General features: G+C 40.8%; 1 protein-coding gene across 1 annotated transcript in view; it reads right to left on the reverse strand.

Moving 5' to 3' along the window:
* The window catches only part of GFRA1 (GDNF family receptor alpha 1), a 182543-nt gene that overhangs the window by 56836 nt on the left and 110742 nt on the right, over positions 1-14965 (reverse strand). The window contains exon 4 of the mRNA XM_026651135.1: positions 2748-3087. Within this exon, the coding sequence (XP_026506920.1) occupies positions 2748-3087 (340 nt within the window). The remainder of the gene's footprint in view (positions 1-2747; positions 3088-14965) is intronic.

A 14965-nucleotide genomic window follows, 5' to 3' on the forward strand; every position in this document is an offset into this window, starting at 1 on the left:
TAGCTAGCTCTATGCCACTCACTCCCTGCTCCCGTGATGAAGAGTGTGTGCTGCATTCTGGGGACACTGAGCTGCTGGAATGGCCCTGCTGGGAGCATTACAACATAAGAACAGCCATACTTGGCCAGACCAAAAGTCCATCTAGCCCAGTATCCTGTCTTCCGACAGTGGCCAATGCCAGGTGCCCCAGAAAGAATGAACAGAACAGGTAATCATCAAGTGTTCTATCCCCTGTCACCCATTCCCAGCTTCTGGCAAACGGAGGCTAGGGACACCATCCCTGCCCATCCTGGCTAATAGCCATTGATGGACCTATCCTTCACGAATTTAGCTAGTTCTTTTTTGAACCCTGTTATAGTCTTGGCCTTCACAACATCCTCTGGCAAGGAGTTCCACAGGTTGACTGTGTGTTGTGTGAAAAAATACTTCCTTTTGTTTGTTTTAAACCTGCTGCCTATTAATTTGATTTGGTGACCCCTAGTTCTTGTGTTATGAGAAGGAGTAAATAACACTTCTTTATTTATTTTCTCCAAACCAGTCATGATTTTATAGACCTCTATCATATCCCCCCTTCGTCATCTCTTTTCCAAGTGGAAAAGTTCCAGTCTTATTAATCTTTCCTTATATGGTAGCCATTCCATACCCCTAATAATTTTTGTTGCCCTTTTCTGAACCTTTTCCAAATCCAATCTTTTTTGAGATGGGGCGACCACATCTACAAGCTGTAATCAGGATGTGGGCGTACCATGGATTTATATAGAGGCAATATGATATTTTCGGTCTTATTATCTATCCCTATCTTAATGATTCCCAAGATTCTGTTAGCTTTTTTGACTGCCGCTGCAAATTGAGTGGATGTTTTCAGAGAACTATCCACAATGACTCCAACTACAATTGACACAACTTAGAGCAGACCATAGGCTATTCCAATCTGGCCCCTGTGCCTCCCCAAGGACAGCGAGGGAAGAAGGCTATTTATGCCCACTCACCTTCTCAGGTGCACAGAGCAGAGCTCAGGCACACTTTAGGATCCAGCCCAAAGGTTTAATAGTAGAATACTATAGTGAGGCCTCATAGTCATATTAGTTATTTCTACAAAATATACTCCAGGGCAGTTAAAATACATATGAAACACTCTCAAATAATTTATTGAAGTATCCTGGACTTCTTAAAATGTTTGTTTTCATTGCTAATTCACAACATTTGGGTAATACACATTGGGATCTACCCACTGGCAATTAATGAGAATCTAGTGTATAGCTTTTTGAATACGGCATTAGTACAATGGCTTTCTGATATAAACATACAGAATGTAACTGGGAGTATGAGGTTTCCTAGAGGCACAGAAGGCCCTGTGTGCAGCAGAACCAGTGCAGGGAGCTTGCTCAAGGCATGAGGACTCCTTCTGCCCTGCAAAGCGATGTCCTCTGGGGGCACCCACTGCCCAGGTACACAGAGGAGGAAGAGGGCTGGGAGCTGGACCAGTGGATCAACAACTACCAATACATCAGTCAAACACAAATATCTGTGGGGATACCGAGGGGGAACAAAACAGTCCCAAGCCTACTGCAGCTCTGAAACTGCAGCAGGAACAGATCCACACCCTGAGAGGAAGGATTCCCACCCTGTGCAGAAAAACCTATGAGTAATCTGCATGCTAGGGCAGTGAATAAGGTCCTGGCTATGTCTGTTATCCACTAACACAGAGGTGGGCAAACTACGGCCCACGGACCGGATCTGGCCCGTCAGGGCTTTGGATGCGGCCCGCGGGATTGCCACCCCCGTGCCGCTCCTGGAAGTGGCTGGCACCACGTCCCTGCAGCCCCTGGGAGGGGGGGGCACAGCGGGCTCCGCGCGCTGCCCTCGCCTGCAGGGACCGTCCCCCACAGCTCCCATTGGCCGGGAATGTGAAACTGCAGCCAATGGGAGCTTCGGGGGAGGTACCTGCAGGTGAGGGCAGCGCGCGGAGTCCTCTGCCCCCCACCTTCCCGCAGGGGCCGCAGGGATGTAGTGCTGGCCGCTTCCGAGAGCGGCGCGGCACAGGGCCAGGGCAGGCACGGAGCCTGTCTGAGCCCCGCTGTGCGCCGCTGCCACCCCGGAGCCGCTCCAGGAAAGCAGCGCCGGGCTGGAGCCAGGACCCCAAGCCCCTGCCCTGAACCCCCTCGTGCCCCAGCCCCTTGCCCTGAGCCCTTCCTGCACACTGCACCCCCTCCCACACCCCGCACTCCCTCCCACACCCCAACCCCCTGCCCCATTCATGGCCCTGCATGCAATTCCCCCATGCAGATGTGGCCCCTCAGGCCAAAAACTTTGCCCACCCCTGCACTAACAGTTACACTACTATTCATAAGCAATGTTAGAGTGTTCAAATATTATTAAAATTTCCCATCATCCCTTGCAGCTTGTCAGTTATGAAAAAATATTCTAAGTCATCATTTCATGAAGACACGTAAAGGAAAGGTTTCCAACAAAATTTTGTAGGAAAGAGATTTCTGTTTTTATATCTTTCCTAGGGGGGTAAAAGATCATTCCATCATGTAGTGAGTAGTTACAGTTTCTGAGAAAACATATACTGTAACCAGATTCAGACTTTTGTTGTTCAGTTGAAGATGTCAAGTTCCCCCTGCCCACCCCTGACTGTCCTGTTCCCTGGTGGAAATTCTGATTCGGAGTCTTGGCAATTTCAGCAGCTCCAAAGGTTCTCCCTGCTACCTCATTAATCACTTCACTGCCATGTGCTATCTTACCTGCAGATGTAATTCTTCTTGCAGGAATCCTGTAAATTCAAGCAGTTTGGTTTCTCCTTGTCTTCATATGAACACACAGGAACAATAGTCTGCCGTCTCCTTTCTGTACAGGCGATGTCTCGACAGGAGCAGAAGAGCATCCCATAGCTGTGCTTTGGGGGAACTTTGTCAAAAAATAGCCGGAGAGCCTTATGACACTTCCGCTTGTTGCAGATTTCATTAGATGTACTGCTGGTGCAGGGGGTTATGTAAGCAGATCTGAACCTCTTGCAGGTATCATTTAGGTTACAGGCTTTTGCTGCATCCAAACAATTGTTCCCCTTTGAAAGTGCTGGCTCCACTGTAAAAAATAAGAAATATATTGGGTTTATATTGTGTTACAATGTTTGTATCTATTTCACAGTTAATGAGACTTTGAGCATATATTTGTCAGCTAAGAAATCTTAGCTGCCAGAAAATGTGTCCACCTCTTATGTTTCTTTGGCTCATAATTTAATGAGAGAGAAAGTGCATGAGCATATGTTAAAATTATAATGGTGGAAAATGAAGGATGACTAAAGTCAGTAGCATTGCACTTTATCTTCCTTGTAAAACAAATACAGTAAAGTCATGTTGGGCTAATTAATCCCTGGTGTAACGCCATTAAAATCAATGGAGTTGCAACATGGAAAAAACTGTCCACTGTGAAAGAACACATTAAAACTCAGGTTACTTTTTAGTCATTTCTCCAAAAACTCTATAACTGCCATTCAATAACCACATCAACAACCATACTGCCCAACCCTTAAAAAGTGTATATGCTCATTCTGTAGAATTTACAGACTACATGTTTACTAATACAGAGTTTACAAGGTACATAGTCCACAGAACTTGAAAGGTTAGCATGTGCAGTCAAACGCTTATGAGCTCTGTAAGCCCATCCTACACACCTTGTAAGCTCCATGCTCACCTCTACAGAGCTAGCAAGATAATCTTAAAAGGACCATAGGTGCGCCCTGAACCTTACAAAGTCTATGGTGATTACAGTCAGTGTTAAAGACACAGGCTAACACAAGGATACAAAGCTATGGAAATGCACAGACTAAAAACTTCAATAAGGTAACTGTGAAAGTTCTAAGGAATTATACATTATGCAAATTTAGTAAAATTTATCTGAATATTAAAGTTTTCAAAAACCCAACCATTCGACAATGAAGAAAATTGGAGTTAAGGGTAGACAAATAATTTTAACTGCCATAAATAGTCAGGACCCACCCAGCACTGTAGATCCAAGAAACAGTCACAACTCCCCATTATGCATCATTTCAATTGCAAGCATGAACAGCAAAATAATGTGACAAGTTCTTAAATTGTAATAGGGTCACTGCCTCCAGAGCCTGGGGTGGCCTGCAGCATCTCTGCCTCAGTGTCATGGCTCCTCAGTAATTCACAAAGGCTTTCTTGTAGGCAATAGCTTGGACTGGTTTATTACCATACCTAGTTCCAGAATAAAATACTCAAAAGTTCATATATTGATCCTTTCCTTCTTCATCAAGCCCCTCACACGTCCTACTGCCTGGAGTCTTTCAAGCTACTCCGAGGTAGAGCTAGCCAAATTCTGGGATTCTGGAATTTGCTTTCATTCTACTTTGGAAGAGGAGCCTTCCTGCTCCTGAAGCCCACAGCAGCCTTCTCCAGGCTGCTGCTGAAATCTCTCTTCTCTCAGAGCCTTTTGTACTCTAAATGCATGATTGGGTCACATGACCCTCTTCATTTCCACCCACTGGGGGAGGAGCGTTGACTGTGGCACAAGTGAGGCTGAGACTCATCAGCCTTTAGAGGGCCAGTCACTCAGTAGCAGTATGATACAAATAAACAAGACATTACACTACCATCTCCTATACCTACATCTCTGAAGCCTGAGCCAACACAAAAGTAGCAAACACTAGATCTATTTTCAGTCCAGGTATATGTTCTAGTCACAGTAGAATAATTTTACATTGCACATTCCAAGCCTTTCTTCATCCCACTTTCCTGTGTAGTAAATAGATCATCATTGTTTGTGTGTTATCCTCCTCATAAAATGCAAAACCTATACAGATACAACATTCCACTATAAACCAGAGGGACCAATCAGGTCTTACATTCATTCAATGTCTGAAGTTTAAACACTAGATCTAGATGAGAGATAGTATAGTCAAAACATAACACACGATACAGACCACACAGACCAACTTCAGATCTCCCTTACAGTAGTGTAAATCCAGAACTGCAGTGATTTCATTGGAGTTATTCTGGATTTATACCACTGGACTGGAAATTGGCCTTCAGCATCACTAGCCTGATTCTGATCTGACTTACACTCACTGGAAACACAAGAGTGTTGATCTAGTGCAAGTGAGATTAGAATCAGGCCCTATCACTCAAGTCATATTACACCAGACCACATATACTTAGTTTAGAGAGGAAGGGAGGTTTTTTGTTTGATACTGGACTGGGTCTTAGGAGATCTGAAGCTGATTCCCAACTTTCTGACAGACTTACAGTGAGGCCTTGGGCACGTCACCTAAATCTTTTTGTCTCTCACTTCCTCATCTGTAAAATGGGGATAACATAGCTCCCGATCTAACAGATATGTGAAGACAAACTAATGTTTTTAAGGTGCTCAGATACTATGGGGATGAAGCCATACAAGTATATAAATAGCAAGAGCTCAGTTTTTTGAAAAGCTAATTCCATATGCAGATGAAGCAAGTTGTGACAGGTCCATAGAATATATAATATTTTAATTAAAAGGACATAATTTTAATTATTCCAGAATCCTTGGAAGAGATACTAAACCAAAATATGCCAGTATTGCCATTGAGGAGACAGTAGCCAGCACCACGGAGTTCAGGTTGCATGTCAAACTATAACAACGATTTTCATCACTTTCAAACGTTTGTTTTTTGGATAATCTTAACATTATAATAATGTTAAAATGTTGTACTACATCAGCATATAATTATAACCTTTACTCTAAACTCAAAGTTTTTTCTCTGTGATACAGCATATAGAATTATATGCTAAATCCAAGTATAATTACCACATAATCTGTAGGGCATATAATTATGCAATATATGCATAGTACATACTAATTACAATGTGATTACAGAGTAATTACATGCTTATTTGTGCCTGGAAGGCAAATGTTATACTGAACTGTTTAAACAAGGATATCCTAGGATAAGCAGTTGGTATGAATCTGTGGATGAGTTCTGAACTGATATATGCCAACACAAACATATAATTCACTACAGTCTAAAGAATTATTTAAAAATAAGCAAGATAAAGATGTGAACATACTGCTCTATTGATCTGGATGATTGTTTACAATCATGTATATTGTTTTATTAAGGGTCCAAAACATGATAAATGCTGTTATGGAATTAAAAAGTGCTTTAAAGATTAGCACCTTGGGGGACAAAAAAAAAATAATCAAAAGTGATATTTTTAATGATTTTCTTGAAGTACATAAGCCAAACGCAGTGATAATAAAACGGTGGTGAAAGTTATGCTAAGTGAAAGTTGCACTGGGTATAAATTGTTCAGAAAACTACTGTGATATTTACACTCACTCATACGCATTATACATTTTATGTCCAACCTGTAACTTACACTACTCTGTGTGTCACCTCTCAATATAGCACAGAGATTTACTTTTTTACTTTAAGGCTGCAACAGCCTGAATTTTGCCACTTGCCTTTTGTCCTTTCTATTTTGCTACTTGTGAACCGAGCTACAGTATATTTATCACAATATTATACATAGTCAACTTTTTAAAAATTAATACTTACATTAGAGTAAAAGTGGTATGCAATCAGAATCAACAGTGTTTGTATTGAATATGAACATATAAATCAAACATGCTCATGAATGCCAGATTTTCCTGAGCCTTTAAATCATGTATATTTAATTTAAAATTTACAAACTGAGTCTACCTATGTTTTATTTTACATTGTGAAAGTATCATGCAATTATCCTTAACTCCTTTGGCAATTACAAACAGTTAGCACAGTACTTACTGTAAAATTTCTTGCAGTTTATTTGCATGGTAGTAACATTTAAGGCCACAATTTCAGCTAGCCTCTGTTTTGTGAAATGCAAATTATGAAGACAAGCAGTAATCTGACTCTTATCAGATATTAACTATGTGTTACATTTTAGGTTCAAAAGACAAAAAGTTTACATCTTACTTTCTTTATCATTATTACAGGTATCACAGACTCGGGCCAGAAAATCCTTCCCTTTTCCTATATTGTCAGTCTTTCATCCTTCTTGCATCTAGTTTTCAGTCTGCACCTAGTGAAGCTTTGTGGTTGTCCAGGAAGGTGTTGACTAAAGTCCATTAATTCAGTGATGTGCTGGCAGAGGCGCGCTGTAGATTCTGGGAGCCCCTATTAAAATTTTTGCCACCAAACTCAAAGGACATTTGAGATCGTTTCCCTGCCTTTGATAGATGTGTTTTGCAAAGAACAGATAACCTAAGTGTCAAAATTAATTTGAGAATAAACAAAATGGACACTTAGATATTAATTTTCTTATAGTACATAAACAGCAATTTACAGTGGTTGCCATTAAAATTACAATTGCTCTTTGCAAGTAATTAGCATTATGAGGCTATTCTGTGTACTTAGCACAGGGAATACTGCAATCTTTGTGGTAAATGTTAATTAGGTGAAAGGGAACATTGTGAAATGTTATTGGTGACTACTCTCGGCTTGTACCTGCATAGTAGAGTGGCACAGTGCTGTATGTAAAAGCCAAAGGTTGAAACTGTCTAGCAGGATAAGTAAAGGAGCAGAATCGGATCCTGCGGCAGTCACCAATTTACTCATATTTTGCAGAAGGAATAAGAACAAAGAAGCAAGTGTGAGGGTACATTTGTCAGTGGCACGCAAAGGTTGCAAATAAACCACCATCTATTCAGACATAATGTACTGACAATCCCAAGTGTACAGAAGTAATGGGTCAAGTCTCCAAAAATCATGAGACTTGCTTTAAAAATCATGAGATATTATAATTTTGGGATTCTATTTGTCTTGTCCTTTCTCAGCCTTTAGATACTCACGCAGGTCACATTTTCATGCTTTTTCTACAACCTTGAGGGCTAGAAACTTACCTTTAAAAAAATTAAGACTAAGATTCTCACACACTCACTTGTCTCTAGGAGCTGTGCTTTAAGAAAAGCACCAAATGTCACCAGACTCATGTTAAAACTGTAAGACTTGGCAACACCAGATATGCCCATACTCTACATAATGCCCCCTTTGTTTTACCCTGCAATCTGGAGAGTAAGGAAGCAGAGGGAACAAGGGTCTGGAGACTTATTACTGCACAATGAAGTTGAATATAGTTTTTAAGTCTGTTTCATGTCTGTGGCCCTGAATAATGAACAAGGCATGAATTTACAATAGCTTTGTAGCCCTGTAAATATGTAAAAGATGTAGCTAGTAGAAAAAAGGGATATAGGATGGTAAGCAATATGTGATAGCTTGCATCTGTGGCTACAATGTAACGCAACACATGAACAGCTCATGATCTAGAATGGGGCTTGGCTACAAAAACTAATGAGCCAATCACAGAGTGCAGGACATGATGTGCAGTCGAAGGCGCAGGCGGCATTTTGTTTTAGAATGTGTATATAAGCTGATTAATGATTTTGTACTTTGGACTGGTACCCTGTACCCATCCCCTACACTTGAACCTGATGAACTCAAGTGTAGTTTGACTGTATGTCAAAGAATCTCAGCGACGAGTCCAAAGTGGAACGGATTTTTTTGGATTACAGAGAACTGGATAAAGTGTTCTCCCAGAACCGGATGAGGTATTCTGGATATGCCAAGTGGAAAAGGCCTAGGGAGGAATCCCAACATAGTGAACGCTTAAAAGTTACCTGTGCTCACTTAGGTCTTGATTGTACTCCCATTAAAGTCAATGCAAAAATTCCCACTATCCGGAATGATTCGGGATCAAGCCCATAAAGCCTTTGTTCATATTTGCATTAGAGCACGATCACCTTTTAGTCCCTGCTATGAACAGAATGAAACATTATGGAAACATAATTCTCCTTGCACTATTGAAGAATACAGGTTTTCCACCAAATTTTGACTTTAGTCACACCAGAGTAAAGCTTGGTTAAATCCGTTAGATTCACTAGTAATTAGTCTGGATTTACAACAGTCTAACTAAAAGAAGAATTTGGCCCATTATTCCTAGTTTTACCTCAGAGAGGAAGAGATACAATGATAAAGGGCAACTCTACACTTAAAACACTGCATCGGTATAGCTGCAGTGCTTTAATGAAGACGCTCTACGCTGATGGGAGAGAGCTCTCCCGTCAGCGTAGTTAAGCCACGTCCACGAAAGGCGGTACCTGTGTAAGTGAGAGAAGCTCTCCTCCCAACATAAAGCTGTGTACACTGGCACTTAGGTCAGTATAACTACATCACTTGGGGTGTGGATTTTTCGCACTCCTCAGCAATGTAGTTACACCAAAGTAATTCTGTAGTGTAGACCTGCCCAGAGTCAGAAGCTGCTAAACAAAGAAACTTGCAGAAGCTGCTAACTGATCCAGTCATGGTTTCTCACATATAGCACCAATGATTTCAACCCTAACCTAGAGGGATTTAGGATGTGAAGTTCCTCCTAGTGTGTAACACAACACTAGCATCTGGAATGAATTATGCATCAGAAGGACCTTATACAAAATAAATCCCTCTGGAGAAGAGATCTCCGGTCATTCCATATACAATTCATGCACTGTACTGAATCAGAGGCTGGTTTTGTGGTGTGGAATGCTCTGACCAAGGCTTCAGCTGAGCTCTTCTAATTAATTTCCCCTGGACTATTCAGAGTGACCTTATGTTATTGCATATGCTGCCCAGCTATTCCATTCACTCTATGTTTTGATTTAGTCAGATACTAAGTGGACAGAACTAAGACTGAAATTGTACATGCAGCTATATAGAATAAAATGTGAAAATATTACAACGTACATCATCTGCATAAGAGATTTACTGCACACAAAAATTTGTTAGTCTCTAAGGTGCCACAAGTAAGGTGCCACAAGTACTCCTGTTCTTACTGCACACAAAGTTCACAAGACACAGTGCGAGACGGGTAACCAAAGCCTTGCCAATTTACAGGGTAACTTTCAGCATTTCTTTTTATTACTGCAGAATTGAATTCACAACTTGTTTCCTCTTTTCCTCAGCCTTGATTAATTACCATGTTAACATAACTACTGTTCTCCCTCTTATAATGGGCTCACTCTAAAGTGCTGCCCCAGCAAAATAAAACAGGAAAAAGCTTCCAGCTCTTTGCTCTAGTATTGCAATCCTTTTTGATCTCACTAGTTTTCAAGTTTAGGTTCCATTCTAATAAAGCATGCATGAATATAATAGCAAATCAGATAATACAAGGTTGTGACCCTTGTAATTGAGCCTTCAAGCTTCTCTTTGCTTTTTCCAGTGACGTAGTAAAAATTACATTTAAATGTGCTTGTTGATACTTGAGAATTCACTTTGTTGATCATATACACTGTTTCAGAGAGATTATATTACATAATGATGAATTTTCTACTGCCCTTTTTTCTCCCATACCTACAACCCCAGTAAGCATTAAGCTGTAAGTAAACCTCCTCTGGGGAAAAATTGGAAGACTAGAAATATCGAAGAGCCAAATCCTGCAATCCTTTTTCAATCAAAGCTTCCATTCGCTTCAGTGGGAATTTTTTTGCTGTAAACACTTGAATAGGCTCTTCTATATATGGGGCTAAATCTTTGCTAATACTTTAAAAAAATGAACCCTAATAAAAACGGGTTCCAAAATCAAATATGAACCATACCTATCCTTTCCTGTTACAGGTATGCATTTTAAAAAAACACAGACCATGTTACAGCACTGAAAATTTATATCTATAGTCAATGGTTTCCAAGTCACATGACCACCGATGTGAAGTAATTAATAGTTCTCTCTCAGTAAATGCAATCATTATATTTTTAATTAACCTTTTCAACCTTCTGCACCTTTTACTTTTGTTATACATTAAATCTTTGCAGTTTTTCAGTTATGTTTGATTAGGTTTTAAACAATCACATGAAAAATAATCTTTAGATTTAGTCAAGCAGTCCTTATGGTTACAAATAAGAAGGTATTGTAAATGTTGATGCAATGAGGATTGTTATAAATCAGATATAGGATAGACACTCTGAACTTTGTGGCTATGTTCCCACCTAATTTTTGTTTTGGCAGCTTACTGTTATTTAATGGCTTTGGCTACCAGGAAACTGGCTTTTGAAAATTCTCTCTCAACCTAATTCTAATTACTCTGTATAAATCATACAATGATCAATTATAAAAATCTTAGGTTCATGCATTATTTAAACTTAGCATTTGAATCCTCACGGCAGGAGTGCAGGAAATTCCTAAGCCCTTCTCTTTGCACACTAACAACCGCTTTATATCTGTAGTGGTGCCAATTACTGAAAAGTAGGGGCCAGACCTGCTCTCAGGGTAAATCTGGAATAATTCCATGGACTTCAACTGAGAGCAGAATTTGGCCCCAAATATTTTTTTTCTAGACACACTAGCTTAATGTTCACTATATATGAACATCGGGGATCAAATTCTTCTCTCACTTACAGTGGCATAAATCCATACTACTGATCCACTGAGCTCAACTGAGTTTCACCAGCTTTACACCAGTGAAACAGAGTATGTTCTTATTTTATTAAGATGGCATTAATATATTATATATACAAATGTTTATAATTTAAAGGATTATTTTGTAAATTATTTTCTCATGTGATCTTTCAAATGCTAAGAAACATACTTAGTAGTTGCTATGAAAAATTAAAATATGTTTTATTTAACATAAGGCTGATTCCAAGATAACTAACGTCAAATTTGTTTGGAAAAATAAGTCTGATATGAGTGGAGCAGATACTAAAAGGAAATGATCTTTCACAAAGACAAGCAAAATATCCAAACATTTTTCAGTAATGCCATAAAACTATAATTGGATTTCAATTTAGTAATAGACATCTTAAGACAGACCATTCTAATAATCTAATTATGTCTTATGTGACTATGCCAGATACTATCCTACTGTTCTTTGATTTTTTGTATTCAGTTCAGTTTCAGAACCACATTTGCTATAATATGTAACTACAGGGCCAGCTCTGAGCTGTAATATTTTGAAATTTCCAAACAGATATTTTTAATGCTACAATGACATTCCAAGGATGGCTTCCTGGCAAAACTGACTTTTTTTTTTGCTTTGTTTTCATTTTCATTATACAACAAAGCTGTTAACATGTATCAAGAGCTGTGTGAAAAGTTTCACATGGAAAGTGAATGCCTACAAATGTTGGGCAAATATACATAAATAAAAACACTTATTAATTTCCACACAAAAGAAAAAAACTATATTCACACAGTGGAAGCAAAGTGGGCATATCAAAATGGAGGGAGAAGCTGAAGTCCAAAGGATGAATTCTACCTGCTGCAACAGGCAAGGGCTAGAAGTCAGGGCCGGCTCCAGGCACCAGCCCAGCAAGCAGGTGCTTGTGGCGGCCAAGGGGAAGGGGCGGCACGTCGGGCTGTTTGGCGGCGGGTCCCCTCTCGGAGGGAAGCACCTGCCGCCGAATTCTCGCCAAAGAAGAAAGCGGCGTGGTGGAGCTGCCACCGGAGTGCCGCCGATCGCAATTGCGATTGCGGCTTTTTTTTTCCCCCCCGCCGCTTGGGGCGGCAAAAACCCTGGAGCCGGTCCTGCTAGAAGTCCTCCAATTTATACAACAAATGGAGAACACAAGCTAAAACTTTCTAAAACAGGACCCCAACCACATGTTCCTAAGTCCATATTTGGTTACCAAATTGGGTGGTTTGCTTTTCAAAAACGCTGAGCATCCAGCAGTTCCCACTGATTTCAGGAATTAGATGGTTTTGACAAGAAATTATTAAAGAGATTCTCTTATGTCCCAATGCCGGCTTCTTAGAGATCCCCCGACCTGCTTACTTCATGCTCCAGTAAAGGAGCTACATCTTAAACAGAAAGATAACTTTTTTTTTTTATGGTTACCAGCAAGACTTTGTATTGCACTTTATCAAAAATGTGACTTCTCCTCCTGTGGAATTGTACTGTAATACAATATGACCTGTCCTTGTAATGGAAAAGCTTTCTCACCAAGTATGTACACAAGAAAAGAGCCAAAAAGAGGATAGCTACTTAGAATTTTAGTCATTTTAGCACTCTCAGGGGAGGAGGGCTCCCCAGCCAGCAAGCCCAAATCTTTAGCTAGGTTCTTTGACTATTAACCTGATCCTGAATAAATAATAGTAAGTAATGTATGATGTAGTATGTTAGCATTTTATTGCAACTTTGCCTTAATAAAAGTATTTATAAATAATTAAATTAAATAAAATGGAAGGGGTAAAAAGTTCCCAAGTTACTTCAAAAGTTCCTTTAAAGTTCAAAGGTGGGATTTTCAAAAGTTCCCAATGGAACTTAGGCTCCTAACTCAGTTAGGTGCTTTTGAAAATCCCTCCCTACGAGCCTAACTTTGGGGTCCTATTTTTTTAAATATCTCAACGTTAAGTGTTAGAATGCAAGTACCTCAACTACGCACTAGCTGACCGATTCAGGGAACGGTTGCCTGATAATGAAACAGGGTGGGTAGAAATTGAACCTGATATGTGGGAAGAAGTGCTGCTTGGGAGCAGAGAAGCGAGCAGTAGAGGTCTAGGAACCTACCACAATGATTGGGAGGGCACTTCTCCCCCCCACCCTATCTGAGGACTGTGCTGAAGTGAGGAGGAAATGAGCATGAGAGGTGATCAGAGGAGGGCCCCTTACTGACTGAGAGTTCCAGATGTATGCAGTGTAGTTTGAGCCATGTCAGTCCCAGGATATTAGAGACACAAGGTGGGTGAGGTAATATCTTTTATTGGACCAACTTCTGTTAGTGAGAGATACAAGCTTTTGAGCCACACAGAGCTCTTCCTCAGGTCTGGGAAAGTACTCTGAGCATGAAAGCTAACTACAAATTGGAACAGATTGTTTAGTATAAGTAGTTATGTTCAAAGGGACCATTCAAGGGAATTGCTGGACCATTCAAGGGAGAGTGGCCTGTCTCAGCTCTCTGAGAGCGAGTCTAGACTCATAGAAAGCTGTTGACTGAGATACAGTCTATAAGACATATGAGCTAGACATTCAGTTTCTCCCTAGCTGCCTGCCAATCAATTGTGGATTAACCACCCAATCTCCTATTAGCACTTCAGTATGGCACGGAGTATAATCAGCACTTCCCTAGGGTAATGAGGTGGGTGGACTCACAGGGCCAGATCCCTGGAACTGATCAAACTGCATTCAGTGCAGGACCTGGGATAGAGGTGGAGAGATGGTTTGAAGTCTCCTTTGCATTCTTCTAAATCAGGGACTTAACTTTGTGGTGGTGATGGGGGTGTTGAATTGACATTCAGGCTAAGGGTTGCTCTAAGTTGCTCTAAAGGGTTGGCAGCTAAAATGAGCCTCTTGGGCACCTGCTCACCGAGCCAGGGGTGACCAGAGCACAGCCATCTCCAGCCAAGCCCTGAGTCATAATGCCTCAAACACCTGGAAAAGAGACCACATATTGTTCCTGACTGACCTCTTAGGTCAGCTCTCAGTTCCTCTTACACCACCAAAGTGGCACAGAAGCGATGGAGCCAAGGGCCATGATCTGGCCCACAATCTCCACCAGAGAAGGGAAGGGCTGTTATGCAGTTGCTTCCAAGGGAGAGGAACAGGAAGCAGCCTGTGCAGGTCTGGAGTCAGGCAAAATCACGGAACTTACCTGGGCTCTTCAGCTGTGCGGGAATCTTTAGTGTGAATAAAGCCCCAAGAGATCAGCAGCATTTAGATTCATCATTTAGATACAAGGGAAGAAAGTAAAGGATGAAGGGAGAGGGCTTGGTTAGGGCACGGAGGAAACTCAAAAGAAAAATACTATAAATGGCAAAACTGGATTTCTGTTTGATCATTCTCGTTTATTTTCTTGTTTTGAACTGGGCTCGGGATTACACCTGTTGATGGCCAGCCACTGGCGTAGTTGTACATGTTATCCTACTGCAGACAGGCAAAACTCAATAAGCCTTGATTTGCACCAGGGAAGATTACCCCAGCTTGACATTGGGGTAAACTGCCACCAGTCCAACAG

The sequence above is a fragment of the Terrapene carolina genome, unplaced genomic scaffold, assembly GCF_002925995.2.
Source record: "Terrapene carolina triunguis isolate 2854851 unplaced genomic scaffold, T_m_triunguis-2.0 Scaffold95, whole genome shotgun sequence".
In the NCBI taxonomy this organism is placed as follows: Eukaryota; Metazoa; Chordata; order Testudines; family Emydidae; genus Terrapene; species Terrapene triunguis.